Source organism: Diabrotica undecimpunctata, chromosome 6 (genome assembly GCF_040954645.1).
Source record: "Diabrotica undecimpunctata isolate CICGRU chromosome 6, icDiaUnde3, whole genome shotgun sequence".
Lineage (NCBI taxonomy): Eukaryota > Metazoa > Arthropoda > Insecta > Coleoptera > Chrysomelidae > Diabrotica > Diabrotica undecimpunctata.
Genome location: NC_092808.1, coordinates 5,244,404 through 5,272,360, shown reverse-complemented (window position 1 = coordinate 5,272,360; position 27,957 = coordinate 5,244,404). Strand labels below are relative to the sequence as shown.

Sequence of the window (27,957 nt, the reverse complement as noted above, 5' to 3'; positions counted from 1 at the left end):
CTGACCGAACAACTTGTAAGTCTGGTTTAATGATAGAGGTTATGTTTTACTTTGATTTTGTGTACTGTTCTAACTACTGCCGGTGCAAATAAAGCAAGACAACTTTAAAAATGAAGAAGCAAAATAATGCTGCGGTAAGTGGAATATGTATTTTACAATGTAATAATGACTATTTAAACAATATTTGCCTTTAGTGATTAGACTTACGAGAATTTATAAACCTTTGGTTAAGACATGCAAGGTTTTAACTTCGCTTTTTAAATTGTATAGTAAGTAGTGAGTAATCTTAACGGTTTGTTAGTAAACATTAGGTTCATATTTCCAACGGATAATAATCTGCGGTGTCGTAAATTCTTGATTTCATAAGCATATAATACGTAGCTATCATTTTTTATTAAGTTATAGTCGATCTTTAAATAGTTATTAGACTTACCAGGAATTGCAATCGTATTTAGTAAGACATGCAAGGTTTTGACTTCCGTAAAGGGCGCGAATACTGGAGTGTTATTCTAGTACTTTATTATTTATTAAATTTAACAATATAGCGGTGATACCTTCAGGTTGGTAAACATTTTCAACATTTTTTATCGTTTCCCCTTTCCATTAAGATAGCTAAAACAGTTGAAGGATAGGCATATCCGTGTGTTTTTAAAACACACGGATATGCCTATCCTTCAATAAAAATATCAAGATTTGGCCAATAGCGTAAGGAATTGCAATGGTTTATTGATTTAGTATGTTAAAAAAATATTGTTTCAAAAGTTATCAAATAAATTATATTCAGTCTATTCTGAATATTTTTGAAGCATCCAGAGCGAAACGTATTTTAACGATGATTAATCCATTGGACTACAATGAATATTCACAATCAAAATGTAGAGAATCCAATGACAAAATGGAGGAAAATGGTTCTTTAAAGATACCGAATAATCCTCTAAACCAGTGGTTCCCAACCTTTTTCCCATGATCGCCCCCTTGGACAGGTTTCACTAGTTATGAATACTACAATCGCCCCCCCCCCCACCCAATTAAATTGAAACAAATAATGAATCTATACAAAAGGTAAGTATCCATATTTATTTATTTTTACATTTCGTAAAATGATAAATGGTTATATGTGTGTAAAAGAATTGTTAATGGCTTCCTTGGGCCTGGTGTCCCTCACATAATTTCTTTATATCTGGCTCAATGTTGATTAATAACAACCTCAAATCCCCTCTTTCTATTATGTCGAGCCTATTTCTTTGTCTGTTTTTCAATATACACATAGAACTAAAACGTTTCTCCACTAGATATGTTGTGGGGAATGCCAATAATAATAATTTGATTGCATTCCACAAGATTGGATACACTTCTTTTATCCGCGGCCAAAATCTTTCGTACCACACTCCCGAAACACACTTTCAATTTCAACATCATGTCTCAAATCAATCAAGTTTTCTTGAAGAGAAGGACATACCGTTCAAACTTCCACGCTGAAAGGATTGATAAACCCAGTTGGCACTTTCAGACTAGTCAAATCTTGGAATCGGGACTGCAGATCTTCTTTCAGTGTTTGAAGGTGAAGGCAGTATGTTTGAAGATCCTCAGAATCAACACAAGAAGATTTCAAGTTGGGGAATTTGGTCAGATCTCTTCTACATATTTTCTTCAAAAATAGATAGTTTGTCAATGAATGCTCCGACTACTCCCTTCGCTTTGGCCATATTTATGTTCTTTCCCTGTAGTTGCAGGTTCATTTCATTTAATTTTTAAAAAATATCTGATAAGTAAGCGATGTCATTTCGCTTTCCTTGTAGTTCTGTACTCAGTGTGGGGTCAGTAGTATTAAGAAATTCAATAACAGTATCCATGAGGCTGAAGAACCGCCTTAAGCAATTGCCTTTAGAAAGCCAGCGGACTTCCATATGTAGTAGCAATGTATTAAATATCTCATCATTTTCTTCACAAAGTGTACGAAATATTCGATCATTCTTTGGTTATTAATTTTATTTACCGCATCTATGACAAGTGGAAGAGAATCCTGCAACCTCCCACTCAAATTCTTGGCAGCCAAATGCTCCCTGTGAATGACGCAGTGAACACACAAAATTCCAGGTACTGCTTGTTTCAGATGTGCAATAAATCCCCGATGGCGTCCTGTCATTGCTGCTGCACCGTCAGTAGCACAGGCGATCATATTTAATAAGGGAATCTCTTTTTCCTCAAAAAATCTCTTAACGACCTCAAATATGGAAGATCCTTTTGTATCAGTAATCAGACTTCTAACAAACAGCATTTCCTTGGCCATTTCTCCATTGTCGTCAATAAATCGGACATATGACAGCAACAAAGCTGTGTTGTCACTCAGGGTACTCTCGTCAAGTGGCACAGTAAACTCTCTGCTTTTCAATTTGTTGCAGAGAACATCTTCGACATTCGCTCCCATTTCATCAATCCTTCTGGAGACAGTATTATTGCTGAGAGGAACTGCATCTGTTACTTGGCCGGCCTGACTGGGTCCCAACATAGTATCAACTATCTCTTTGACAGCTGGGAGGATGAGTTCTTCTCCAATTGTGTGCGGCTTGGCACTTTTTGACTCACTGAACACAATGACTGTCAGTTGAAACAAAACAACTTTATATACCACAATACAAAACTCGGGAACGAAAGACTCCGCATTTGAAGCGACGACAACCTCGGCCGTTCGCTTTTTGTTCGAGTCAGATCGGCAGGAGCGGTACCTACTTCTCATCATTCTTATCCCACTTCTCTCTCTTTCTCTTTTGTGCGGACGATCGCACAATACGAAAGCTCGATCAAAGGAAAATGCAGAATTCGTTATAATGTATAATTATATGATAATGTATAAAATTAAATTGTATTATGATTCATAGCTCTCTGTGACTAGACGAGATGTTTGTGTTATTATTACCTGTATTGGTATACATATATTTACTTTTTATTATCCTATGGATATCCGATCGAAAGTATTGTATTTTTTTTCTCTTTTATTATTTTTCTCATTTACCCATTTCTCGTTTTCCGGATGCTAAACGCCCCCCTTATCGCCCCCCATATCGCCCCACTGCTCTAAACCTTCCAGAACTAAATTTTGAAATGATGGAGGTAAGCGTAGTGCATAGGCCATTATTTTGTTTTGTTTAGTTGTGAAACTAAAGCTGAAAATTAATTTTCTCTCTTTGAGTAGGTACTTTTATTTTTTTTATAATTCAAAATTTTGGTTCATTAAAGAAACTAAAAATATACTAACAAATGAAAGTCCAACTGAGAAGGTACAATCGACTTTAGTTGCTCATCATGGTCCCCTATTGGTAGTTAACAACAGTGTATAACAACAAGACAAAAGATGGAGTGTGCTATGAGGGAGAAGGAGGAGTCACTTCCAATGAGTTTGCTTCTATACTCACTGACCACATCGAAAATTATTTGAAACCTCTTCCTAATGAAACAGTAATAATTTGACAAACAGTTTTTTACTCCTGTGTGCAAAGAAAAATATAGCTATTGTACAAAAATACTTGGAACATGGGCATACACAAATGGAGTGTGACTCCATCCATGCTCAAATAGAAAAAAGAGTCAGAAATCGGGAAATCTATATTTCAGCTGATTATATAAAGATAATGAAAAGCGCCAGAAGGAACCCAAAACCTTACGAAGTAGTTTACCTGGACCATTCTTTTTTTATGGATTTCTCAAAGTCCGTCATATATACCTCAATAAGACCAGGTACGAAAGCAGGAGAATCCACTGTTACAGATCTGTCAGCATTAAAGTACACTCTGGAGAAAGAAGTCTTTTATAAATTAAGTTTTGATGAAAACTTTGTTCTGTTGAGAAAAAGAGTGCGAAAAACTGATACATTTGAAAAGCCAAAACAGCTGTACCAATGCCCACAAAAGATTAAACGCCATAAGTACCAGCATTTGCAAGAACTAAAGAGTCTAATTCCCAAAGACTTCCTGTTAATTTTATTTTGTGATTGTATCCTGTGTAAAAATCTGAGTTTTTTTTGTATGAAAATTTTTTTATTTTAAATATATGTAAGTATTTTGTTTTTTTTTTTTTATTTGTATAGTCTACAAAAATTTCTTTATTAACATTGCAAACCCTTGCATGTCTCTTCTGCTGAAGTGTTAAAACTTGTATGTCTTATAGTAATAATAATTTACGAGATTACACACTTTGTTTTTTTTTTGTATTATTGAATATGCTATTAAAGTATCTAAAAAAACAACTCATGTTTATAAAAAGCGCCGTTTTTTTTTAAATTAAATACATTTTATCGCCTCCTGAAAAATATAGTTAATCAGACGTACCAGGTTTTACGTGTAAGCCATCGCTATACAATATTTAATAAAAAATATGATATGATATGTTTGTTATAGTGTAGTTTATAATGGTTGACAGCACAATACCCCCAATATACACTGGAGTGCAAAGTTATCTGGACCCCCAGATTTCCACTAAAAACTGGCGTTTAAAAAAGTTTAATCTATTCTCAATTGAGTATTGACTAATAAACAAAATTTAAAAGTAAAATTTATTACAAACCAAGGATTTAACAAAAAAGAAAAATAAAAACTTCAAAAAAATTGAAAATCTGCAAAGAATCAAAAATTCATTTTGTTTAAACATTTTTTTGTTGAAAAAAAAAATATTTAATAAAGTGTGTTATCTCCACGAGCCCTAAATACGGCTCTCATTCGATGAGGCATATATTTAGGCCTCTTTCTAGTTTACTTATTTAACACTTGGTATAATTGGGCATATTTCCCAAAAAACTGGTTTTCAAAGTTTTCTTCACAGGTTAACCCTAGCGGTTAACCCAGAAACTTGAAAGTTATTTCCAGCGATTTCTCTTGGCCACTTTTACTAAGGAATTTTTTCTCCTAAAGTTATAACATGAATAGTTTCTGATATATAGCCGAGAGATCGGCTTATTGGACCTCCCGGTACAATCGTTACTGACAAGTAGTTACTCTACTGACAGTAAGCCAGAATAATGTTTAAAATGTAAGTGGGCGTGCCGACTTTTAAGTAAACGAAATTTTGGGCACCGGTTTGTGCGCTGGTTCGTCAGATTTTTTCAGGATACTTTCTTAAACAACTTTTCATATTGTCTAACAGAATGTATTTTCGGATTTTCTATCGAACTAAATGTTTTGGGATACTTAAGTAGAGAAAAACACCTCAGAACCAAAAAAAGTCAATGAAGCTATACTCAAAGTTTTGAGACAGTATTATTTATCATAACCATTTTTACGTGAGAAATTTAATCTAATAAAAATAATTACTGGCAATAAATCCGGTAGTGAATGTAAATGAAAAACTATATTTTCCTTCGGTATTAAACACAGAGATAAATCCCATATTCCAAAAAATAAAGTTGATCGGAAAAACCGAAATATCTGAAAATAAAACTCGGAGGAAACAAAGTGTGGCATTGGGTAGAAGTTCAAACGTTCCAAAGATGAAAAAGAGACATTGCAGATGGCGTATTTCTCATGCCGAAGTGGATGTCAACACTTTACCGCTATTATGTTAAACGTGGAAACCTTTTATCGAAAATCAATTAAAAGGGAAACGTGGTCCCACTTTCTCGCGTTTTTCTTACACCGTGTCCTGCTAGAGATCACGGAATACACATTTTTTGAACATGTAGAGGTAATGTCTTTTTTCAGTTCTCTTCGCATTTATTAAAAGCGTTCAAATAGACGGCAACAGCGTTTATAAGATATAGAATGATAACGTTTTAACAAACTTCAAATTTTTGTACCTCATCGTCATTTTTATGCACGAAATATTATTGTTTCTTTAATATCATCGATTAAACAACGGATTTTATTGTCCCGTGTAAAAAACACTAATTTTTTAAATATTATTATTATTGCTTGTGTAGCCTAAATTTATTTGTTTGCCACATGCTATTGATTAAAGCTGTAACAATTATTTGTTTAATCATATTTGTAATAAGTCTTAAAGCTAGAAGCTGGATCTCGTAATTTATTTATAAAAGCACGTAACATATCAGAGAGAGAAAGAGAGAGAGAGAGAGGGAGAGAGAGTAAAAATCAAGCCATAAGTGCAAATGCTTCAAATCATTACAAACAGGGTTAGTGTCAATAAAACGGTCATTTTAGGTTTGGTGAATTTAATTACATATCCAGAACTTCATTTCGTTCCTGTATAAAAAGAAATTTAATTTGTTCCTGATCAAGATTCTGTACAGGGTGTCCCAAATTGTTATGTTTTGGAGGGTACACCGAAAACTAGAGAAGATAGAAAAAAAGGAGATAATATATTATGATTTCTTTTTTCGTTAAAGTAATGATTGCCCAATCAAATCATCAATAGCTTCTTACAGTAGCGAGATACAGTCGAAGATAATGTCGAAAACAGCAGGGTTAAATATCTTTTTTATTAAGAAATTTTTTTTAAAATGTTATTGGAACTTTTGATACAAATATTATGGAAGCGTTCAGTGGCGTATGAAAATATTTCTTAGGGGGTCTCACTAAAGAAATATAATAAAGTCCATTCGCTCAGCTCGGGCATATTTTGACAGATTCATTGTTGGAAACCCACAACACAAAAGTCTCTATCTCACAGTATTAACAGCTTAAATAAACCTTTATTACAGACTTCTTTCATTGAAAAAAGAAGAATTATTTTAAGAATGATAGCTTGGGCGCTACGATTTTGTTATAATGCTAGAAATTCAAACGAAAAACGTAGAGGTGAATTGGTCGCTGAGGAAATCGATTAAGCCGAAATATTTGTATTGAAGCTAGTTCAAAAGGAAGCGTTCGGTTCAGATACGAAACTAATTTCCTCGCTAAATACGTTTGTCGATGAATTTTGACTTATAGTTTAAAAACTCGCGCTACTGAGAGACTTAATACGGAAGATTTTCGTCTGCCTATCTTACTTCCGGGTGTACATTTTATAGTGCGTAAGTTAATTTTAAGCACACAAGAACTACTTAGATTCCTTCGCGAAAAATATTGGACTTTAGGTGATAGACGGATTGTGCGGTCCATTTTAAAAGAATGTGGTGTGTGCAAGAGACAAGAAGGGAAATCGTTCGAAGTATAAACGCCTTCGTTGCCGGCTGATAGAGTTCGGGATGTTACAGTTTCTGAAATTTCCGGAGTGGACTTAGCGGGACCTCTTTACTTGAAATCGGAAGAGAAAACATGGGTTTGCTTGTTCATTTGTGCCGTTTATCGCACAGTTCATCTAGAACTCGTTACCTCGTTGTCAACAAATGCCTTTATGCCTTTCGTCGCTTTGTTGCAAGACGAGGACGACCGAGAATAGTTTATTAGTTTAAGCAATTGGACTAGAATACTATCGGGAAATATAGTTCTACACAACGTATTAAGTGACGTTTCAACCTCCCTACAGCTCTGCATGGTGGGGTGGATTTTGAAAGCGATTAGTAGGTATTGTGAAAGGATTTTTGCGAAGTTTTAGGCCGAGCATCTCTCAATTATGAAGACTTATTGACATTATTGTGTGATTGTGAGAGTATAGTCAACTCGCGTCAGTTAACGTATCTTTCGGACGAGCCTACTTAGTTAACTGCGTTAAGCCCACTTATGTTTTTAAAGGAACAAGTCAGTTACGAGTTACCGGAATGTGATTTGCTAGAGCAGAATTCTCTCACACGCACAATACAGCGTTTATAAGAGTTGAGAAATCATTTGCGAAAAAGATTTCGTGCTGAATATCTGACTCAACTCAAAGCAGGAACGAAGAAGCTGAAGGTGTCTATCGGGGATGTCGTTTTAGTCGACAATGACAACATCAAGCGTCTTCGGTAGCCTTTAATAAAAGTTATTGAACTTATACCTGGTAGGGATAACCAGGTAAGGTTAGTTCGTCTTACGACTGCACAAGGGCATCTTCTGAGGCCATTACACAGGCTTTACCCGGTGGAGGTCGTCGATACAGTTACTATTGGCGAGAATGTTCAAGGTAACACTCTACCCTGTGAAAGTCAGACGGTTCCAAAGAGGTGACTCGCTGAATTTTTTTGAGAAATGTCAAATTTCTCAAGGTGGGAGGATGTCGAGTAACTATCTATGTTCATTTAAAAAATTCCCTAATCAGCGTATCGCCTCTCTAGCCGAAGGCTGGTGAAGGCAATTAAATTTTATGACTTTTTCGTCTGGGAATGTAGGAAATATCGTAATATTAATATTAGGGCTATGTAGATATAGTCAGTCGAATTGAACCACCGAAGCAAACTAAATTAAATAAAACTTTAATGTCACATTTGTTTATCTTAATACAAAAGTAATTTTTTTGTAATAGAATTAGAAAAATTTTGTATTTTTTCAAACCAGGAGTCTCTTGCGAAAATTAACCATAGGACATTCCTAACATAACAAAATGAGTTAGTTTTTTGTCAGATGTACTTAAACCAGTTATTTCTGTATATATCCAAAGTTTGAGCAGAGTGATCTCTTTATAAGTGTCCTTTAATGATTTAGGTCTTCCATGAATGCTTATTATTGAGCAGCCTCAAGTTTTATCAGGTCTTTTGTACAAATTTTTGTATAAGTGATTCTCTATAACATCTCTTCTAAGCCATTCTTTACTGTCAATTGATCTTTTCATACACCTCCTTGTCCAATATCAAATCTTCAGAATTCATATCCGAAATTGGACAGTATAATTTTATCACCCAGTAGACCGAATGAATCTATTTGTTATTAAATACACACACATAGTTAATTAGGTTACATACACATTTGGTCAATTATCAATAATATAATTTGGACATCAGTCAAAAGTGCTGACAAAGTTAAACAATTTACATAAATTAAATACACATATCACGCTAGGTCCGCGAAAATATTGACCCAATTAAAATTTATATAAAACTAATATCTCTTGCCTAGAGAAGCATTCAATCAATATTCACTCAACAAACTTGATAGTCTTCAACGATCAACTTCATCAGTCTCTACTCAAAGTAATCCCGGGTCAACACCCATAGTGTACGTTCAACAATAAACTCTGCTACTATTATTTGGTGTTTCCATTACAACTGAACGAACATCTTCACTGAGCCAACGAAGGGGATTTAGAAATCGGAGCGAAAGAGTACTGGAACGAGTCACATTCCTGAAGCTTTCACCCAAATGTATCGCCCAAAGAAAAATATTACATTACTCCCCACTAGCAGTGGGGTGGACAGAGCAGTGACGAGTTACCTGAAGTCGCCAATCACTCCCGTGGCCCAACTGGTGGCGAGGACACCCCGCAAGTTTAACACGCCTCTAAACACCTACCTTGACATACCAGGAGGAGAGCTACGTCATGTGTTACTTGAGGAGGAGAGTCTGGAACAAGACATGACGCATACGCAGTGGCGATCGATTCACGAATCTAATTGGCATTATTTTGTGGCCACCGGGATCATTACTATAATGGTAATAATTGGGATACTCACGTTATGGAAGTACCGTCCTGTTGCACGACTATGTCGTTCAGGGAATCCACAAACTCAGACTAACGAACAGGAAGTACCTGTATTAGTTAGTAATCGGCACAACAATGTACCGTCGACTTCCCAAGCTGACATCCCACTTTCCACATTTTCATCCAATTGCCCTAATTTTAATCTAGAGATAGAGTCGGACATTGATAGCTAGGGTACGGTTGGAAGATTATTGATTATTCTTAAACTATTTATAATTTATCATGTTTGAATTTTACTATGTTATGTAATACTTATATGTAAACTTTGAGTATTGACACTTGGGCCAGATTGCCCGATTCCGCAGTATATCCAATATCAAATCTTCAGAATTCATATCCGAAATTGGACAGTATAATTTTATCACCCAGTAGACCGAATGAATCTATTTGTTATTAAATACACACACATAGTTAATTAGGTTACATACACATTTGGTCAATTATCAATAATATAATTTGGACATCAGTCAAAAGTGCTGACAAAGTTAAACAATTTACATAAATTAAATACACATATCACGCGAGGTCCGCGAAAATATTGACCCAATTAAAATTTATATAAAATTAATATCTCTTGCCCAGAGAAGCATTCAATCAATATTCACTCAACAATCAGTCTCTACTCAAAGTAATCCCGGGTCAACACCCATAGTGTACATCTTAACAATAAACTCTGCTACTATTATTTGGTGTTTCCATTACAACTGAACGAACATCTTCACTGAGCCAACGAAGGGAATTTGTTCATGCCATTAATTTGGTAATCACTACTGCCAACTATTTAAAAATTCTATTTATTAAAATGTTAAAATAAACTTTTACATCCATATTAAATAAAACATCTCTTTTATTACAAATATAAATTTATTTAACCTAAAATACATACTCAGTGTAATATAATTTTAATAAGGCTTAAATTTTCTCTCTTGTTTCATGAGACGAACTTTTTCCTTGGCCTCTTCATAATTCTTCCTCAGGAGAGCAATCTTCTCTTTCTTTGATTCCCTTATTTGGAAAGTATAGAAATTTTTTAGCTCCTTTTTCTTGGCACCCTTTTGTACCTACAATAAAAATATATAAACTCTTGGAAATATAGTAAATATTTAATAGAAAGATACCTTTTCATTTAATTTGTTCGCTAAACTTTCCTTTCTGGATAATCCCGGTTTTCTACCACCTTTCGTAACCACTGTCCAACCTTCATCATCCACATTTTCTTCCTTTTTATCTTTCTTCTCTTGGCTATCAAAATCAGCCATAAATGAAGTCACTTCTTCCCTTAAAATAACTGGGTCACAGATAGTCTTATTATAGTTTTCAATCCATAAACCAAGTCCAATCTCCACTGGTTCATTTTCAGTTGACATAGGATTCAATGTCTGCAGTTTCAGAGCTCTAATTAATTGCTCCCTTTTGTTAAAAACTATATACGCTCTTTTAAAACCATCGCCTTCTTCCTCTGTGTTGTTTTCAAAAATTATTCGTTTTATATTGCCCACATTGGAAAATGCATTCTTTAAACCTTCTTCTGTTGCTGTGGGTGGTACATTTAACATAAAGAGAGTCTGACCAGGAGGTTTGTCTTCGCTAAAAGTTCTAACGGAGTGTTCTTTTATGAATACATCATGACTGCTTGTGCTGTATGTAGAAAATACCAATGGTAACACTGAAAACGTCATAAAATTATTTAACTAATCGAAAAACCATAAATTAAACCTACCTTTAAAACCACTAGTAATTACAGACATTGTTGATACAGTGTTGATATTTTTTTAGTTAATTAAAAATGTAATTTTAAATGAATTAACCAAAATTGGTTATGTTCATTTATTTACAGAACTGAACTGACACATGTTCATTGACAGTTGATTATTTCTTCTTACAGTCCTTGCTTTGTCATAAATATTGGGGATATCCGATGACGTATAATAAAACGTCATTAAGGATATCCTTGGTCTTTTTTTTGTTGTCTATCTTGGGGAATCTGTTGTGGGAACATTTTACACATTACATTATTACGTCCATGAAGCTTAAGGTGGAGTATATATTTTATTCTACAAAAATAAATTGACAGAGATCAATTAAATCACAAATTCCTTAAAGTTTATGATTTTATTTAGTATAATTTAAAAAACTTGCTGATTACTATTATAGTTTTGTTAAATAAATTTCTGCGACTACCAAATTCAATATTTGTGATATTTTCGCTTGAGTTTATGGGCAATTCTAAAAAGAATTCAGGTATTTGCCATTCTAGTTTTCTTTAAACTTTGTGTTGTTATCTTTTAATTATTCTGAATTTTTCAGTTTCAGTCATAGTTTATGCTCCGCATGCTTGTAATCTTGTTGGTGTAGATTTAAGTGTCAAATAAACCTTGATATAATCTAAATTTTTTGTATAAGAAAAATTTCTCAAAAACACTAGAACCTGTTTTTTCCTACTACATATGCAACTATAATTACATATTGAAAATCAATACTTTTAATGAAAATGATTTCAGATATTTGCAATTATGTAAATGCTTTTAGTAATTTTAACATTTATTGTATATCCTGTAGCTGGTTAAAGATTTTTAAGTAAAAATGAACTGAATTTCAAAAATATTCTACACTATTCTAAAAAATGAAATGGAATTTAATCTTGCATTATCGATGTGTCATATGTCACTTCTTTTTCTTCTGCCTGTGCGCGTCACCATCAACTCAACAAAAAAGAATTGAAGAATCCCATTGCTAAATAACCTAAAGAGTCATAAACAAAACATAAGAAATCTCTTAAGAAGAAATGAAAACCAGCATAGAAACTTTAGTTTCTCAAGAAAATGAAGAATTTAATAGCGAAAAAAACGTGTTAAGGTGTCTTGATTGTGATTTTGAAACTGAAAACATCGATGAGCTTGATGACCATATTCTCGCTAACCACGACCTTAAAGATGAGATTATTCCTCCAGAAGACAAATTCGAGATTGTTCAAGATGATGACCACCCCGCTAAGAATACTAGAAAAAGAAAAAGAGCGAGTCTACCTAAGAATCTTCCAAAAAATATACCTAGAGCAAAGATCATAGTTAAAAACCATGACCCTAAGTTCAAGCTGTGTGATGCAGATGTAAGTACATTTATTTATTTAAGTAGGATATTCAGATGTTTCAATTAATAAAAAACTGTTCATCTGATTTACTAGAAGTACATTAATGTAGAATAATTGTAGTATCAACTCATACCCAATGATATGCTATTCCATAATATCTTGAACAATCACCTGATCTGGAAGAATTTCTCACAACCCATAGGAGATATACCAAAAAATTTGTTTATTACCTAAATAAAATATGCAATACAAATTCTTTTTTATAGTTATGAAATTGTTCTGTTGACATTTTGTAAGTGATGCAAACTTTTGAAAAAAATTTGATGTTTTGAATTTTCATAATATCAACATTTAAAGGGAATTCTAGACATTATTTTAGATGAGTTGTTTTGTAAACAGCTTTTAGAATTAAATCTCAATTGATAGATACTGTAAGGAAATAATTAATGTGTCTTATTGGTAGATTATGTGGTTCCATGTAGTTGTAGCTTTCATTATCTTCTATTTCTTATGTATAATGTTTAATGTATGTTTGAGTTTTCTCAAATCTATCTAAATATTCCAGGAATTTGAGGAAGATAGTGGAACAACTGGAAGGGGTTCAAAAAGAGGGAAAAGGCATCCCAGTGAACCTATGCATTGTGACTTATGTGACTTCAATACTACAAAAAAGAGTGTACTGGCGACGCATATGTTAAACCATTCAGATTTGGTACCACCAGTTTACTACAAGTGTTCGCAATGCCCATATCAGACAAAAAGAAAGAATGACATGCCTAAACATATGTTGGGACATTGCAGCAATGGTAAATTTATTTATTTTGCTTTATTTTTGAACACCTTTGTAAAAATGATTCAAATTTCAGTTTAAAATTTTTTTTTAATGTCATAAAGTTTTAAATAATCTCCTTATTATTAGCAATTCGACTACCAAATTTAAAACATGAAGGACTGATTTAATAAAGGGTTTAATAACAAACTATAGAAACGGTTTAAAATCTGGTCTACTAAAAACTGTTTAAAAATTTATATTTTGAAACATATAGGACATGTGAGTCTGGCAATACTTTATGCATATAGTGCTTGGAAAGAATATTAGTTGAAATCCAAGAAATTAGATAAGGTATAATACACTAATAAATATTGATATGATCAATGGAAGAAAAATTTGGAGACACATTTTTAGCAAATTCTACAAAAATAATAATCAAGAGATTTATCTTAAACTGTCTCTTATCCACTGTTTACAATTTGTGATGGATGAAAAATATTTTCACACTCTGTTGTTTGAAATTAGCCAGAGAAACTTAAAAAATCAAGAATATGTGTCATATATAAAGAACATGAAAAATATTATACCAAATAAATACAAGCAATGCATTTGGTAAAAAAAATAATACAGGGTAATTTAAAATCAGACTATCACTTCGAAAAATTCTCCAGAATTAACAAAATAATTGTTTTTAATCAATATGACACCATTTTCTTTTATGTAATAATTTTCTACAATTTTTACTTTCAGTTTGATTATTTATTTAACAATTCATTAAGTTTTTTACTTCTCTTATATTTAATATTATTTTTTATTATCAAATGACTGTTAATAGACCTTAAATTAAAATAACCATGTGTTTATTGTAAACTTATAAATTTTCATATAAACTTCTATGACATTACATTTTTGGAGTATAAATTATAATAAACAGTAAAAGAATGCAAAAAGTGCTTCTTTCTTGAAATTAAAATTTTTTATATAAAGTAAACTTCATTTCTAATACAATTTTAATGATTTCAAATCAAAGATGGAGTAATCAATTATAATAATATTAATTTTGAAAGATATTAATTAAAGAAATCACATTTAACAAACAAGTTTATTCATTTAAATACAATATGAACAAAAGGGGTCATAAGACATATTGTGAGATACCCCAATATTAACACAATTTTCAGAAGAAGTAATATCATCAATACTCACTTGTTGCTTTCTATACAATAAGTATTCTTTAAACCATTCAAGAACATTTCCTCCAATACCATAGCCTTCTAATTTAGCGAGAAGTATATTATGATCAATAGTTTCAAAAGCTCTTTTTAAATCAAGAGATACCACCACTCCATAATTATCATTGTCCAATTCAGACATGAATTACAAAATAAAAGTTGCACACAGGAAAAGAAAACCTGACTTAATATTCATTAAGATTTTTATCACCATTATCCAGGACTTGATCATATACTACCAACTCTAATAATTTTTCAATGGACAGAAGTATATTAATTCATCAGCCTTAGTATTATTAACTTTTCGTATTGGAACAATTGTAAGTACAGATTTTTAATAAATCTGGAATTTTGGATGATCTTAGAGAAGTATTTATAAAATTTAAGATAATGTGATCACAAGTTACAAAAAACTCTTAACATTTTGGAGTTTAGTATTTCATTAATATTACTGTTATTATCTAACAACTCAATTAAGACTGTAAAGTCACTCAGTGATAGTAATATAAATTTGTGAAAACTGGGATACAAATTCTGATTATCATAAGTTCATAATTCTTCGGAGTCAATAGTTTCAACAATTTGCTGAATACTAGAGATGAAATACCAAACTGACACACCATTTCAACTTTGTCACTCAGAATGCATAACTGGTTCTGAACCTTAAATTCAATGTGATACATGACTTTTTGACAATTATTGTCAATTAGTGTTTTTAGCATTTTCCACATAAGACTAGAGTTATTTTTGTACCTATCGATTTTATCAAAATAATATTGTTCTTTTTTTGCTTTTAACATATTTACAACAATTCTTGCCCTTTTAAAAACCACCCATTTGGTATTTCTATCACTTATGGTAGCAGTTTTAAACTCTTTGTATCTTCTTCTTGTGCCACTCCTATCGGAGATTGGAAATCATCAAGGCTATCCTGACCTTGTTTAAAGCTGACCTAAAGAGTTCATTAGTGGTACAGCCAAACCACTCTCTCAAATTCTGCAGCCATGGCATTCTTCTACTTCTTACTCTTTGTATAATTTATCTCTAATTTTAATTTTACTATTAACTTCATTATCAAACCATGGTATGTTACTTTTTATCTGACATGTTTGAATGGGTGCTATTTTATTTATGACAGATTGACTGTTTAATACAATTTCATTGTAAATAGTATTGACATCAGTAGAATCTAAATCCCAATCACAAGAAAGTAAATTCTTTTGGTTTTGATATATTTTTTCTTCGTTAAGATATCTATAATGTTTAGTAGAAATATAAAGTTTTTAAAAACTGTTACTAAAACAGACCAACGTTATTGAAGGATCACTCAACTTGGAGTTGAATGAACAAAAGAGCTAACCAGATCATTATTAACAAAAACATAATCAATCAAGGTTTCAATAATATTCGTAATTCTAGTAGGTTCAGTTACTAATTGCTTATGCAACATTGTAAAAACATTGCATTAATTTTCTGGGTGTAGAAGCCAGTACTTAAAAAATCCAAATTAAAATCACCAAGAAAATAGAGTTGACATTACTTTTAAATAAATCGTCAAAAATATGTTCTCTAAAAATACTGCATAAGAACTAGAAAGTGAATGATACATGCCACCCAAAACAATCTTGTAGGAACCAATATCTACTTTAATAAATTTACACCAAAAATTATCTTCTTTAACAAAAGTTTTAGCAGCCGTACATTTAAGATTTTCCTGAATATATAGTACAACACCTCCTGTAGATTGTTTAGATGAATTGCAGCATATCACCTTATATGCACACAAAGCAATTTCAGAGTCTTCAATTTCACTTGTAACTTGAGCTTTGATAACCACTATTATTTTAGGACAATAACACAGCAGACTTAACTTGATTTGGTCTATTTTGTTTAACAAGCTCTATTCATTTAAATATGTATCATTACGTTCTAATTAATTATTTTAACTGATTCATTAACATTAAACATAATTACATTGGAAGCCATATTTTGCCTCTCGCACATTTCGGGAATAATATCCTCCATATCTAGTGAAACAGATGCGATATTTTCCTTATGCAGAATTTTATTTAAATTTTCTTTAAGCTAACTTACTTCTTTCAACAGAACACAAAGAACTGTTCTGCATTCATCACAGGAAAAAACTTGGTTTAAGTCAAATTGGTTAATTTATTAAAATATAGAACAAATATAGAAAACTTCCTGGACTATAATTACAATCTCTAAACCACCTTATCAGCACATTCAGTTTTTATTGTCACTATTTAATTTTATTCATCAACTTTTTGTAGTAAAGAAAGAATTCAACATGAAAGTTATTCAATCAAATAGCTAGTTACACTTAAAATTTTCTAGGATCTTATTTATACACAATTCCAATTGTAATTTGTCAAGAAATTGGAAATTTTCGGCTAGTTTAAATCCTAAAACAACAAACATTCATGGAGCACATCATTTTACAATGCAATTAAAGTACTGTTTTATTTATTCTCCAAAATTTTTGATAGTGACCAAAACTACAGCACATTGAAGTCATAATTTATTCAGTTTTGTTGAGAATTACATTTTTGAATGTGTTGTACCAATTCTATCTACAAACAAACTTCATATCCATATTCCTCAACTTGGAAATCAAACGGTAGATATGACCAGAATTTGTTATTCACTTTAGCTGCTTTTTCGAAGGTTGGTCCTCTTTTTAGGTGGTCTATTTAAATATTTTTCGAATTCTTTTTTTTAACACTGATGCACTGACCAGTCTATTATGTTTATTTATTTTTAATTTGTTTACTTGATAATTTTTAGTACTTTTGTGAAACGATTTGAATGATTATCCTTTTTTAGAAAGTGATTTAAGTTTATAACTAAGGTCTATTAACATGTTGATAATAAGAAGACAAAAAATTGGACATTACAAGTATTTGTATGTTTTTATTTATCTTTTGTTTTAATTTTTTGTTTTTAATCTGAACAAATTTTTAACAGATGTTTTAGTGTTTATTAAATACTAATTTGTACATGGGTGATCTGAAAAGTAAAAATGACAATTTATTTAAAAAACGACTTCTTCAAGTGCTGCCTTCATTCAGAAGGTTGGCAAAAGAAGTAGATATTTGAAATAATATTAATATTTTATGAGTAGAGGTATTTTCTTGTAAAAGTTTTATCAGACAGTCATGGCGAATTCTATCAGAGGATTCATTATAGTCAATAACACATAAATGCATGTTTTGATTTATGTTTAGGCATTTTTTATTTCAAATTGAGTTCAGTTGACACCTTGTTCTAGCATTCAATGTATTCTAGCATGCATCACTTTTAAGAATGCTCAGGGTACATTCTATCAGGGATATAGTATGATAATTCCTATATTATTTCAGGACCATCACCCCTATCGAAGTTCATGATCTTTAAATAATTCCTGGAGTTAATTGTTTCATGGCTTAAGTTGACGGGCTTTATTAAGATTTAGATGAACTTTAGCAAGATAACCAGAGAAACATTTGTTTTTTTTTATTCCTGTATTTTTTCATCAAATGTTTTATAATCAAAAATGGCAAATATTGTTGACCTTGCATAAACCCAAACTGATTATCAAATATTTCGGTTTACTCTCTCCATATTTTCATCGTGTGTCAGTCAGTTTTATTATCCTGTAGTTTCTTTTTGTAAAAAGATTCTAAAATACTGCTTTTCCGTTATCCTCTACCCTCTTCCTTTATCTGGGCTTGAGACCAGCACTGAGTTACTGAGCTACTCAATCTACCTAGCCACCACCAAACTCGAACACACCCTGTGACATATAAATACCGTTTGTACCTCAATTATCAACCATTTTTAAAAAATTTTATCACCTATTTTCTGTGATCACTCACTGTACAATTTGTATATTCGCGGATTGATTACACAGTTTGGCGCGCACTTCATGAACAAATAAAAACCAAACACAAGTTTCTTCTTACAGCGCAACTGTACAAATGCTTTGAATGTCCATACGCAACCAAACGAAAATCAGATTTAACAAAACATATTCTCTGTCATCGACCTACAGATACCGTACCACTGTATAAATGCAGCAGCTGCCCGTACGTGACCAAAAGAAAAGGAGATCTGCCCAAGCACGAGATGAACCACGCCGACAAAAGCCAGATGTTTACCTATAAATGCACCGAATGCGAGTATTTTTCGAAGAGAAAGAATGATTTGCACAAGCATATGCTGATACACAGCGACAGACAGCTGTCGGGACTGTACAAATGTCTCAAGTGTGCCTACGCAACAGATAAGGTAATTACATTGTTTTTCTATTTGTATATTACGAACAGGTAGATCTTTTACTTCTAGTAACAACCATTGACCAAGTACTTGGCCAAAATTTTACAACCTCTCGCCGAAAATGCTTCATACTTCGTCAAAAATTATTTTTATTTTATCGAACTTTTTGAACAATACCTTAGTAAGTTTCGATATCGTTTCACTATTTTCAAACATTCCTGTTGTAAAAACAACCTATTTATAATATTGTAATCGTAAAATAGTTATTTTATCAACTTGTACTCAGCTCGTCAGCTCTCGTGTTAATGTGTGGGCGACCGGCTCCCTCATAGTCTCTCTCCACCCCGCGTTATATAACTTAGTACCATGGTACAATGAATACACAAGGTATGATATTGCACATGACATTTGACAGCTGGCCCAGGAGTGTGACGTAGTTAAGATCGCCTGAACCACCTCGAACCCTTTATTACAGCTTAACGTACACATTAATTTTGAAATTATGGTTAAAAAGTGATCTAATTTTTTTTTGAATGTTTTGTTTTGGTTATAATTGAATAAAAAATATATTTTCAGTAGCGTAAAACCTTTACTTCTCTTAGAGATTCAGGCAAAATATTTATTTTTGTTTTCATACATATACTAATAATATAAGTACTCTTTTTGTATGCAAATCCCTTGAAATTTAAAAATTTTCTGCAGAGGAAATACTGTGAATAGGTAAATAGTAGTAGATTTGCTTATTCTGATTCACTGTCACTCACTTCCAAGCAGTTTTACTGAAATAAAAACAAAATAGAGTACAATAGAGAAAAATCTGTTTTACAATTCAATATGGTATTTTAGATAAGTTATAATGAAATTTAGTAAAATAAAAAATATACACATTACTATAACCTACCGATTATTATATGCAAAATTTACTTATCAAACAATATAATAATATGAAAATAAGACACAAATTAGTTCAAACGCAAAACACAATAAATATCGACTTCAGACGACTTTACACCGGCAAGACAGAAAGCTTGTATAAAAACAAAAGTTCAACAATAATATCGGTTATCAATGGTGACTATTGCAAATTGCAAGTTATGAGATAATAAATATATTTTAAAGTATCTTAATACTGACTGAGTCATCTATTTTATAATAGAAAAATAATTTAGATATATGCTTATATATGTGTCTTTATACAAATGGTGTTTAGTTACTATTTATTTATACTGTATAGTATATAGTAGTTATTTGCCATTGTATATCTGGTTTTGTACCTTTTTCAAAGTACGCTGTGCAATTGCTTGTTGCAATAGTGACAATGAAGATAAAATCTTTAGGTTTCATACATTTCCTAAAGATAGCGTGACCAGAAAACTGTGGATTATATCTTGTTGTAGATAGGATAATTTTAATTGTAATACTGCAAGAATTTGTTATACACATTTTAAAACTGAAGATTACCAAAGAAATCTACAACAGGAACTTTTAAATTACGTTTCTAAAAAGGGTCTAAAACTCAAACCTGAGGCAGTACCTAGTCTTTATTTGCCTAAATCAACATCGGCTACCCTTTTAACCAACCAAAAGAAACGTTTACAAGGAGGCGAACACAGAGCCCAAAAAGTATGTTGAGAAGCTTCTTACTACTTCTAGGTCAACGACGTAAGTCTAAATCTTTATTTTTATTAATTATTAGTCATGAAACCTTAATGGTTTTTTCATATCGATTTGTTAAGTATGAAATTAGCCTCAGCCTGCTATGCAATTTGCAATAAGAACTGTTTCGGAGGAAATCAATTTAGCATCTTCCAAAATAACATATTTTTCTTTGTTAAATCATGTTATTATTAAAATATACAATGTTATCATTATTATAAACAATACCAAGATAATTTTATGTGTGAATATTACAAAAATGTCATTTTAAATGTTGTGCAATATTGTGTGCCCTCACTACACTCATATTCGATGGCCAGCTAGCTCATTCGATATAAATAAAGTTGACTTTGTCATTATTTATTTTGATTTTGTGTTTAGTTCAGTAGGTATATATACGTACAAATTTTGTGTACATCCATTACCACTTTTCTGTATCTTTTTAAACATCTGAAATATCGAACTCTGGAGTATTAGTTAATTAACCTGTACCTACGTGTAATAAAAGATAATTAAAACTTGTCTTATAAAGGATATCTATGTTTTATAAAGGATAAATATTATAATAACATAATTTTATCATCTCTTTATAATTACTATAATTAAATTAGCCAAATTATATAAAAAAACTTAAAATTAAAAGTCTTTCCTATACAACTACATTCAAATGATGCGGGAATAAGCGATCCTGACTACGTCATGCGCGAAAGCGAACCGATTTTGGAACATTATGTATCATACCTTGTGTATTCATTGTGCCATGACTTAGTACAGTGCGAATTTGCCTCTCGGCAAGTAAAGACCGAGGTGTTATCCCGAAAAGTGCGTGAAGCGTGAGTCACAGATGCGCTAACGTGAACCGGTGTTTTGTGTTTACCAGTTTTGTTTCTCTCAATTCTATGTATCTCTGTTACTGCCTCCCAGCACTGTAAAGCTAATGATATTTGTATAACTCTTTTTAGTATTATCAGAATTGCGATAATTATCAATGTAGAATGTAGAATCATCAGTCCTTAAGTTCACTTATAAATAAATCAAAGGAAAAATATGTCTTAAGTGTTTTATTGCTTCAGTGGTCCTTAATAAATATTTTGAAGCAATTAGGTGTTCAACTACGCCTCTCTAAAATGTGGAAAGTTTGGTAATAAATTTGTCCTTCGCCAATTCCTATAGACGAAACTCTAAACATTTTGAAAACTAAATACAGTATCCATCTATCCCAGAGTCCAGTTCGTTGGATTCCAGATAGATGGATGTATATAGAGGTGGAAACTAATTCATCCCTAGCGTTTCTCGAAGTTATCATAAAGAAAAACTAATCCCAAGGTTTTCATCAGTCTATTTTTCGAAAACCCACTCATACCCATACCAATCGTTACTTGTATGCCAACTTTCATCATCCACCTTCATAAATTAATTCAGTCGATTCATTTGCAATGATGCAAGTAGAACCGCTGAGCTCTCTTGTTTAAAAAAAGACCTCTCCAAAACTGTTACCGTGAAAATCACATAAATAGGAGCATCCACAGACATCAATCTCAACCCAAAGACCCTCATCATATGATAGGGGTTTTCTTCCTTGCATCAAAGATGTCACTGACAAAATCGACAAATATTTTAAACCAAGAGGAATATTTACCCCCCAACAAAAACTTTCATCTCTTGTCCGATCAATCAAAGACAATATTCCAAATGAACAACACGAAATTTATGAAATTCCTTGTGAAGATTGCCCCCGATCTTATATAGGGCAAACAAATCGTAGAATCCAAAATAGGATTTATGAACATTAAATTTCTGTACGCAATTCCGATTCAATTTCAGCTCTAGGTCAACAACATCTTCATACAGGTCACAAGATTGATTTTGAAAACTCCAGAACCTTAGCCATCCGCTTCTATAAATCAAAAGTTATCTGAGAAGCCTAGAAATTGAAAAAAGGGTAAACTGTCTGTATAAAAGAGATGACGGCATCCAGTTACCTTCGACATGGAGACTTCTCATAAAGAAAAAATTTATTTTTATGACACTTTTATTATATATACATCGGTTTAGAACGTCTTTCGACGTTGTCCGATACCTAAACACCATCTCTTCCTATCTTCGCAGTCGTTTGTTGTTAAATTTCTTTCGCTCATGGACTTGTTTACGCCGTGTTGCCATTCTAATCTGGGTCTTCCTCTTTTCCGTCGATCTATCGGTTGCCATTCTATTACTTTTTTGGGGAGTCTTGATGCTGGCATCCGTTGAACATGCCCATACCACCTTAATTGTTTCTTCTCTATATCTTGAGTTATATTTCCTTCTATTCCCATACGTTGTTTTATTACATCATTTCTGATTCGGTCTCGTCTGGAAATACCTAAAGATCTTCTCATTGCATCCATCTCTACTGCTTCTATTCGCTTTTTGTTCTTTTCACTAATTCTCCATGTTTCAGCGCCATAAAGAAGAGTAGTTTTAATCATGGTCTCATATATATTAAATTTCCTTCCTTTCGTTATCTCTTTACTCCACAGTATACTATTGAGACATCCTAAGACTTTCTTTGCTTGAGTGATTCGTTTTTCTTTTTCCCGTGTATCAGTTCCTGTATTGTCAAAGGCAACACCCAAGTAGTCATAGCTCTGACAGCAGGAAATATGTTGTCCGTTTTCGAGGTCTATGTTATCTGACTCGTTTCCAATACAAAGATATTTGGTTTTTGTTGTATTGACATTCATTCCCCAGTCGTTATATTCTTCTATCAGTTTTCTTAGCATGTACTGCATGTCTTCCCTGTCGGTCGCTAGCACTACCTGGTCATCAGCAAACTGGAGTGTATATATACATTCATTGCTAAGCTCTATACCCATCCTATGTACCTTTCTTTTCCATCTTTCCAATGCCGCTGCAACATATATCTTGAATAAGGTTGGTGAGATACAGCATCCCTGTCGCAAGCCTTTTGTAACCAGGAATTCTTCCGTTAGATATTTTCCTGTTTTTATCTGTGCCTTCTCTAGTCTCGAGTCTCTATATAGTTCTTGTACAGCATTTATCAATGTGTGGTTGATGTTAGATCTTTTCAACGTTGTCCACAGTTTTGTTAAGGGGATGTTGTCATATGCTTTTTGCAGGTCTACAAAAGTAATATGAGTTTCTAGATTCTTAGCCGATCTTTTTTCTATTATTTGTTTAAGACAAAATACGTTATCGGTGCACGATCTTCCTACACGGAACCCGCTTTGTTCTTCCTCTTCATTGTGCTTATATTCTTCCTCGATCATATTTCTCAAAATTCGTCCATACAGTCTGCTCAGGGTGCTGGTTACCGATATGCCTCTATAATTATTACAATTCCTTTTGTCCCCCTTTTTGTGTATTGAGGATATGTATGCCGTTCTCCATTGTTCTGGTACTGGGTGTCCATTTAGACACGGATTGATCACATAAGTTAATATTTCAAATAGTTTATGAGTTCCATTCTTAAGCATTTCAGCATAGATTCCCTCAGGTCCAGCGGATTTACCATTCTTTAGATCATTCTTAATGACACTTTTATTACCCTGTTAATATCATATTATGGTTTAATAAACTATTTACCTAAGGGAAATTTCCTGCGAGTTATTCAGAGCACGGTTAGTAACATCTATTTGGTGTCAATAAAGTCTATAGACGGCAGTTGAATCAGTAAAGGATCTGGGTTTTTAAAAAGATCCCTATTGTAATAGACTGAACACCTGAGACTATCTATAATAGAGCCCCACAATTATCTGATATGTCTTATGCTACTGAATCTGAGTTGCAATAATAATTCCTAAGATATATTAATAATTTCTAGAACAAAGTCTTTCAGATCAGTGTAAAGATCCGGATCTTTAAATTGTCTGATACTTTTGCATACTTATAAGTGGTTTTTAAATTCAATTTCTCTGCAAATGTTAGTTTTTGTATAAAAAACTTACGTGATTTTAATACATTTTCGAATTTCTAGGTTGCCAGATTCTCCAACCACGTCATGAGCAAATGCGTTTTCTGGGAATCACCGATCAGTTTGGAGCATATAATGCTGGAAGACATTTTGGCGACCGTAGACAAAAACGGCGTTCACGTACTATTAAACGATTCTGATGATGAAAATACAAACGAACATGCCGAATTCGTCCGGTATATCGAACACGCAGCTATCAAAAGTGGCGCTGTGCACACGGACGAAGGATCAGCCGTAATTGAAGATGAAACCGTAGAAGCACAGTTGATAGAAGAGGAAGGCGCGATTGTAATACCAGGCGATGATAACGACGAAGAAGATTGAAAACTAATTTAGATTATTTTTCTAGAAAACGATTTATATTAGTAGAAATTTTTTTGTGGTAAATTTTGATATAAGTTTTAAGTAATAATGTTCGGTTTCAGGATTTATCAATTATGATATGTTATTCACAATGCACAAGTATTTCACGAGTATTCCGTTGTTGTTTTCTTTATTACCGTCACAGAGCTTTTACTGTTGGCTTTAATACATATTAGTGCTACCTATCTTGTGACGAGTAAATAGAGTGTTTTTTTTATCGCCGAATATTCGTCTTTTTATTTATTTTGCTTCCGAACCGTGCTATTCTATTTCTACTGATATAACTCGTTCTTGGTATTCTTATTTTTTTTTATTGTTACCATGTAATTATTCAGTGTCATCGTTTTCTTGATAAACCAAAAATGTAGATACTATTTAATAGTTTGTAGATCTTAGCAGAGAGTTTCACAAATATCTTACACTGTAATGGCTTTCATTATATGATATAAGTATATTGTGTGTTATATGTGTATAAAAATAAAGTTTTCACACCCTTATGCTTATTATTTTTTCCACTAAAGAACCCAACGTACATAAAATTCATCAAAACACGCCAGAAAAAAATGTTTTATAAAAATTCGTTGAAAATGGAAGATAAAAGACAGCAAATAGAGCATAAAAAGGACAGCAGTAGGAATAAGCATATATCAAGTTGTTCTTTTTGATTTTTGTCTCGAGTGTGATATTCACAATTTTTTTTTGTATTACACTTTTCTACTGACAAGAACCTAAAATCATTAAATTAAGCCACTTGTACACAATGGAAGAGGTCAAACAAATACAGCAATATAACTAAGGACGGTGATTGATTTACTCAATTTGTAAGTGGTGTTTGTAGTGCCCTTACAAGTAATTTTTGTAACATTTGAATCCATTTTCTTGCTTTGAATTTATACTTAAAAAAACTGTTACAATGTTAGTTACTACACAAGGATGCACATACTCATAGCCAATATTAATTGTAGTTTAAAAATTAAAGTCATAATAATAGTTAACAAATAATTTTGGATTTTCCAATTTTAACATAAACATTAAATTATACAAAAATGAAATTTATGGCAAGAAATTTAGATTTAGAAATTCGTTGGTGAACTACAGAGTATATACCACAAACTATGGGGGTATATATTCTGGTGAACTAGTTGCAGAAACATAAGAAAATAAGAATTCTAATGTCTATGACCAAATATATATTCTTTATCTATGGTCTATGACTGTCACCAGAGCATTGCACCAGAGTACATAGCATAGCAGCACTCTAGTAAGGTAAGTCCTATAGAACGATTCGGGAGAGAGTTTCTAGCGCCAAATGCGGACGGGCCGAAACTAATTTCATTTGGCGGCAAATTTAAAACATAGGCTCTGAATTTTAGGCGCCAAAAAATGTGCTCTGAATTTTTGGGGGGCAAAATTCAAAAAGTATGGTTTTAATGGAAAATAAATATAATCATTAAATGAGTGGTTGTAAACTGATTTTGTTCACAACCCGGTAATTTTCATGTTTTCATTTCCTTTTGTTCATTAACTTCACTCCACCCCGTATGCCTTAAAGACCTATTCATTCCAACAATAAACTCGATCCATACTAAACACGTGTTAAAAATGACCGGTTCCCGACACATCGACGACGGTCCCAAGAAAAAGTCTGTCTGTTAGAAACTCTCGCGGAAGAAGTATGGTGTGTTAATAAGAAAATTTGTCTCCGTGATTGTGAAACCAACAACTTTGTGTAACAACGTATACTGTACCTACCTGTTCGTGTTACCTATAATACGTAGAGAAATAAAATTTAGTTGCAAGTTACTCGTATTCTTTAATAGAATTCTTCGTACCATAGACAATCAAAATAATACAAAAACTCAGAGAATAACGGCGGGATAAGTTAGTAGAAGACTTAGATTAAAGAAACCCTTCTTTCTTTCTTTCTTTAATCTAAGGTGGAAGACTTAGAGTAGAAGATTAAAGGCACGTGGAATCACATTTTCTCCTCAAACGCCGGTATTTTCTCCAATAAGAAATAAAAACTTATTATATGCCAAAAAATATATTCTCTCTTTCCAAAAATATAGTAGGTATACACTTACGCATTTTTATATATAAATGTATAACATAATATCAGAGAGAGTATTATGATGGTATAGGAAAGTTTTTATTTAATATTTTATGAGTATATCTGTTTTTCATTACATTAACAAACCAAAGTCACGAAAACAACAAAATAAAACACAGATATCCTGAGACTTGTTTATTTGTATAATTTTCGTCATACGGCTCTTGCATCGAGTTATGGCAGTGTTCCCAAACTTAAAAAAATAAAATCGGTAGAATTTGTTAAAAAAATCGGTAGATTGTGGTGTAAAATCGGTAGATTTTTCAAAATATACTATTTTGTTTAAATTTCATAATGTTTTGCAATTCGTTTATTTAAGAAAAAATAAAATATGTTTATTCATCTAAATCTAATAAAATAAAAATAAGAACCGAGATACTAAACTTAAAACGAGAAGGTTGGCACTGCTGGCACGTTGGCACTTGGCTGGCAGTAACATCCAATCTTGCTGTCATACCTCCACCTAATGTGACTAGTAGCGCCGTCGCCATTACGAACGGCTGGGCCCCTGCAATTCACTCGCCCCACATGTCTTATTTCACTTACTCTACTATTTGTGGTATATACTCTGGTTGTCACCACAAAAGTTAATGTATTACTGGTTGCATAATTACTAGGTGCTGACATTTTTGCACTTTTAAAAATCTTATTGTAACAAAAATTTCAAAAAAAAAACTATGCTATTCACCATCGATATAATGTACTAAGGATGGAGACTATTGATATAATTTAAATGTTGACGATGGTATTGACGTCACATTACTAGCTACAATGTCCGACGTGAATTTGACAGATTAAATATTTCCCGATATTTTAATGTTAAGCAGGTAACATTATGTGTTTCAAGTCAATAATTTAATGTGTTATTTTCGGTAAATTAAAAAATTCATTAAATTTTTAATATTTTGCATACAGTCACGATCGATGACTCAGTGGCGTGCGATGCCCAAATACGTTCCTGTAAAATATATATGTTATGTTATA

At 32.4% G+C, this 27,957-nt stretch overlaps 2 protein-coding genes across 4 annotated transcripts; one reads left to right on the top strand and one right to left on the bottom strand.

Moving 5' to 3' along the window:
- Positions 1-15: 15 nt before the first annotated feature.
- Positions 16-25,360, top strand: LOC140443035 (uncharacterized). Of its 3 annotated transcripts, none has more exons than XM_072534071.1 (4): positions 16-134; positions 13,158-13,398; positions 18,561-18,883; positions 24,504-25,360. In XM_072534071.1, exons 1-4 carry the CDS (start codon positions 111-113, stop codon positions 24,822-24,824), a joined length of 909 nt encoding a protein of 302 aa, XP_072390172.1. In that variant the 5' UTR covers positions 16-110; the 3' UTR covers positions 24,825-25,360. The 3 variants fall into 3 exon arrangements, with proteins under 3 accessions (XP_072390172.1, XP_072390170.1, XP_072390171.1); XM_072534069.1 differs by lacking the exon at positions 16-134 and adding an exon at positions 12,123-12,610; XM_072534070.1 differs by lacking the exon at positions 16-134 and adding an exon at positions 12,133-12,610 and having other exon boundaries at positions 18,648-18,883.
- LOC140443036 (ribosomal RNA-processing protein 7 homolog A) lies at positions 10,282-11,379 on the bottom strand. Its single transcript, XM_072534072.1, has 3 exons — positions 11,222-11,379; positions 10,620-11,167; positions 10,282-10,562 (listed from the first exon to the last, which is right to left on the bottom strand). The coding sequence occupies exons 1-3, from the start codon at positions 11,247-11,249 to the stop codon at positions 10,404-10,406; spliced, it is 735 nt and encodes a 244-aa protein (XP_072390173.1). The 5' UTR covers positions 11,250-11,379; the 3' UTR covers positions 10,282-10,403.
- Positions 25,361-27,957: the final 2,597 nt, after the last annotated feature.

What these genes read in the sequence shown, in the direction of transcription:
- LOC140443036 (XM_072534072.1), bottom strand. Translation starts at nt 11,249, where the DNA reads ATGTCTGTAATTACTAGTGGTTTTAAAG. An exon ending in AATTACTAGTGGTTTTAAAG is followed by an intron (nt 11,168 to 11,221) that starts GTAGGTTTAATT and finishes TGACGTTTTCAG; the next exon opens with TGTTACCATTGGTATTTTCT. An exon ending in CGAACAAATTAAATGAAAAG is followed by an intron (nt 10,563 to 10,619) that starts GTATCTTTCTAT and finishes TTTTTATTGTAG; the next exon opens with GTACAAAAGGGTGCCAAGAA.
- LOC140443035 (XM_072534069.1), top strand. Translation starts at nt 12,287, where the DNA reads ATGAAAACCAGCATAGAAACTTTAGTTTCTCAAGAAAATGAAGAATTT. An exon ending in TCAAGCTGTGTGATGCAGAT is followed by an intron (nt 12,611 to 13,157) that starts GTAAGTACATTT and finishes TAAATATTCCAG; the next exon opens with GAATTTGAGGAAGATAGTGG. An exon ending in GTGCCTACGCAACAGATAAG is followed by an intron (nt 18,884 to 24,503) that starts GTAATTACATTG and finishes TCGAATTTCTAG; the next exon opens with GTTGCCAGATTCTCCAACCA.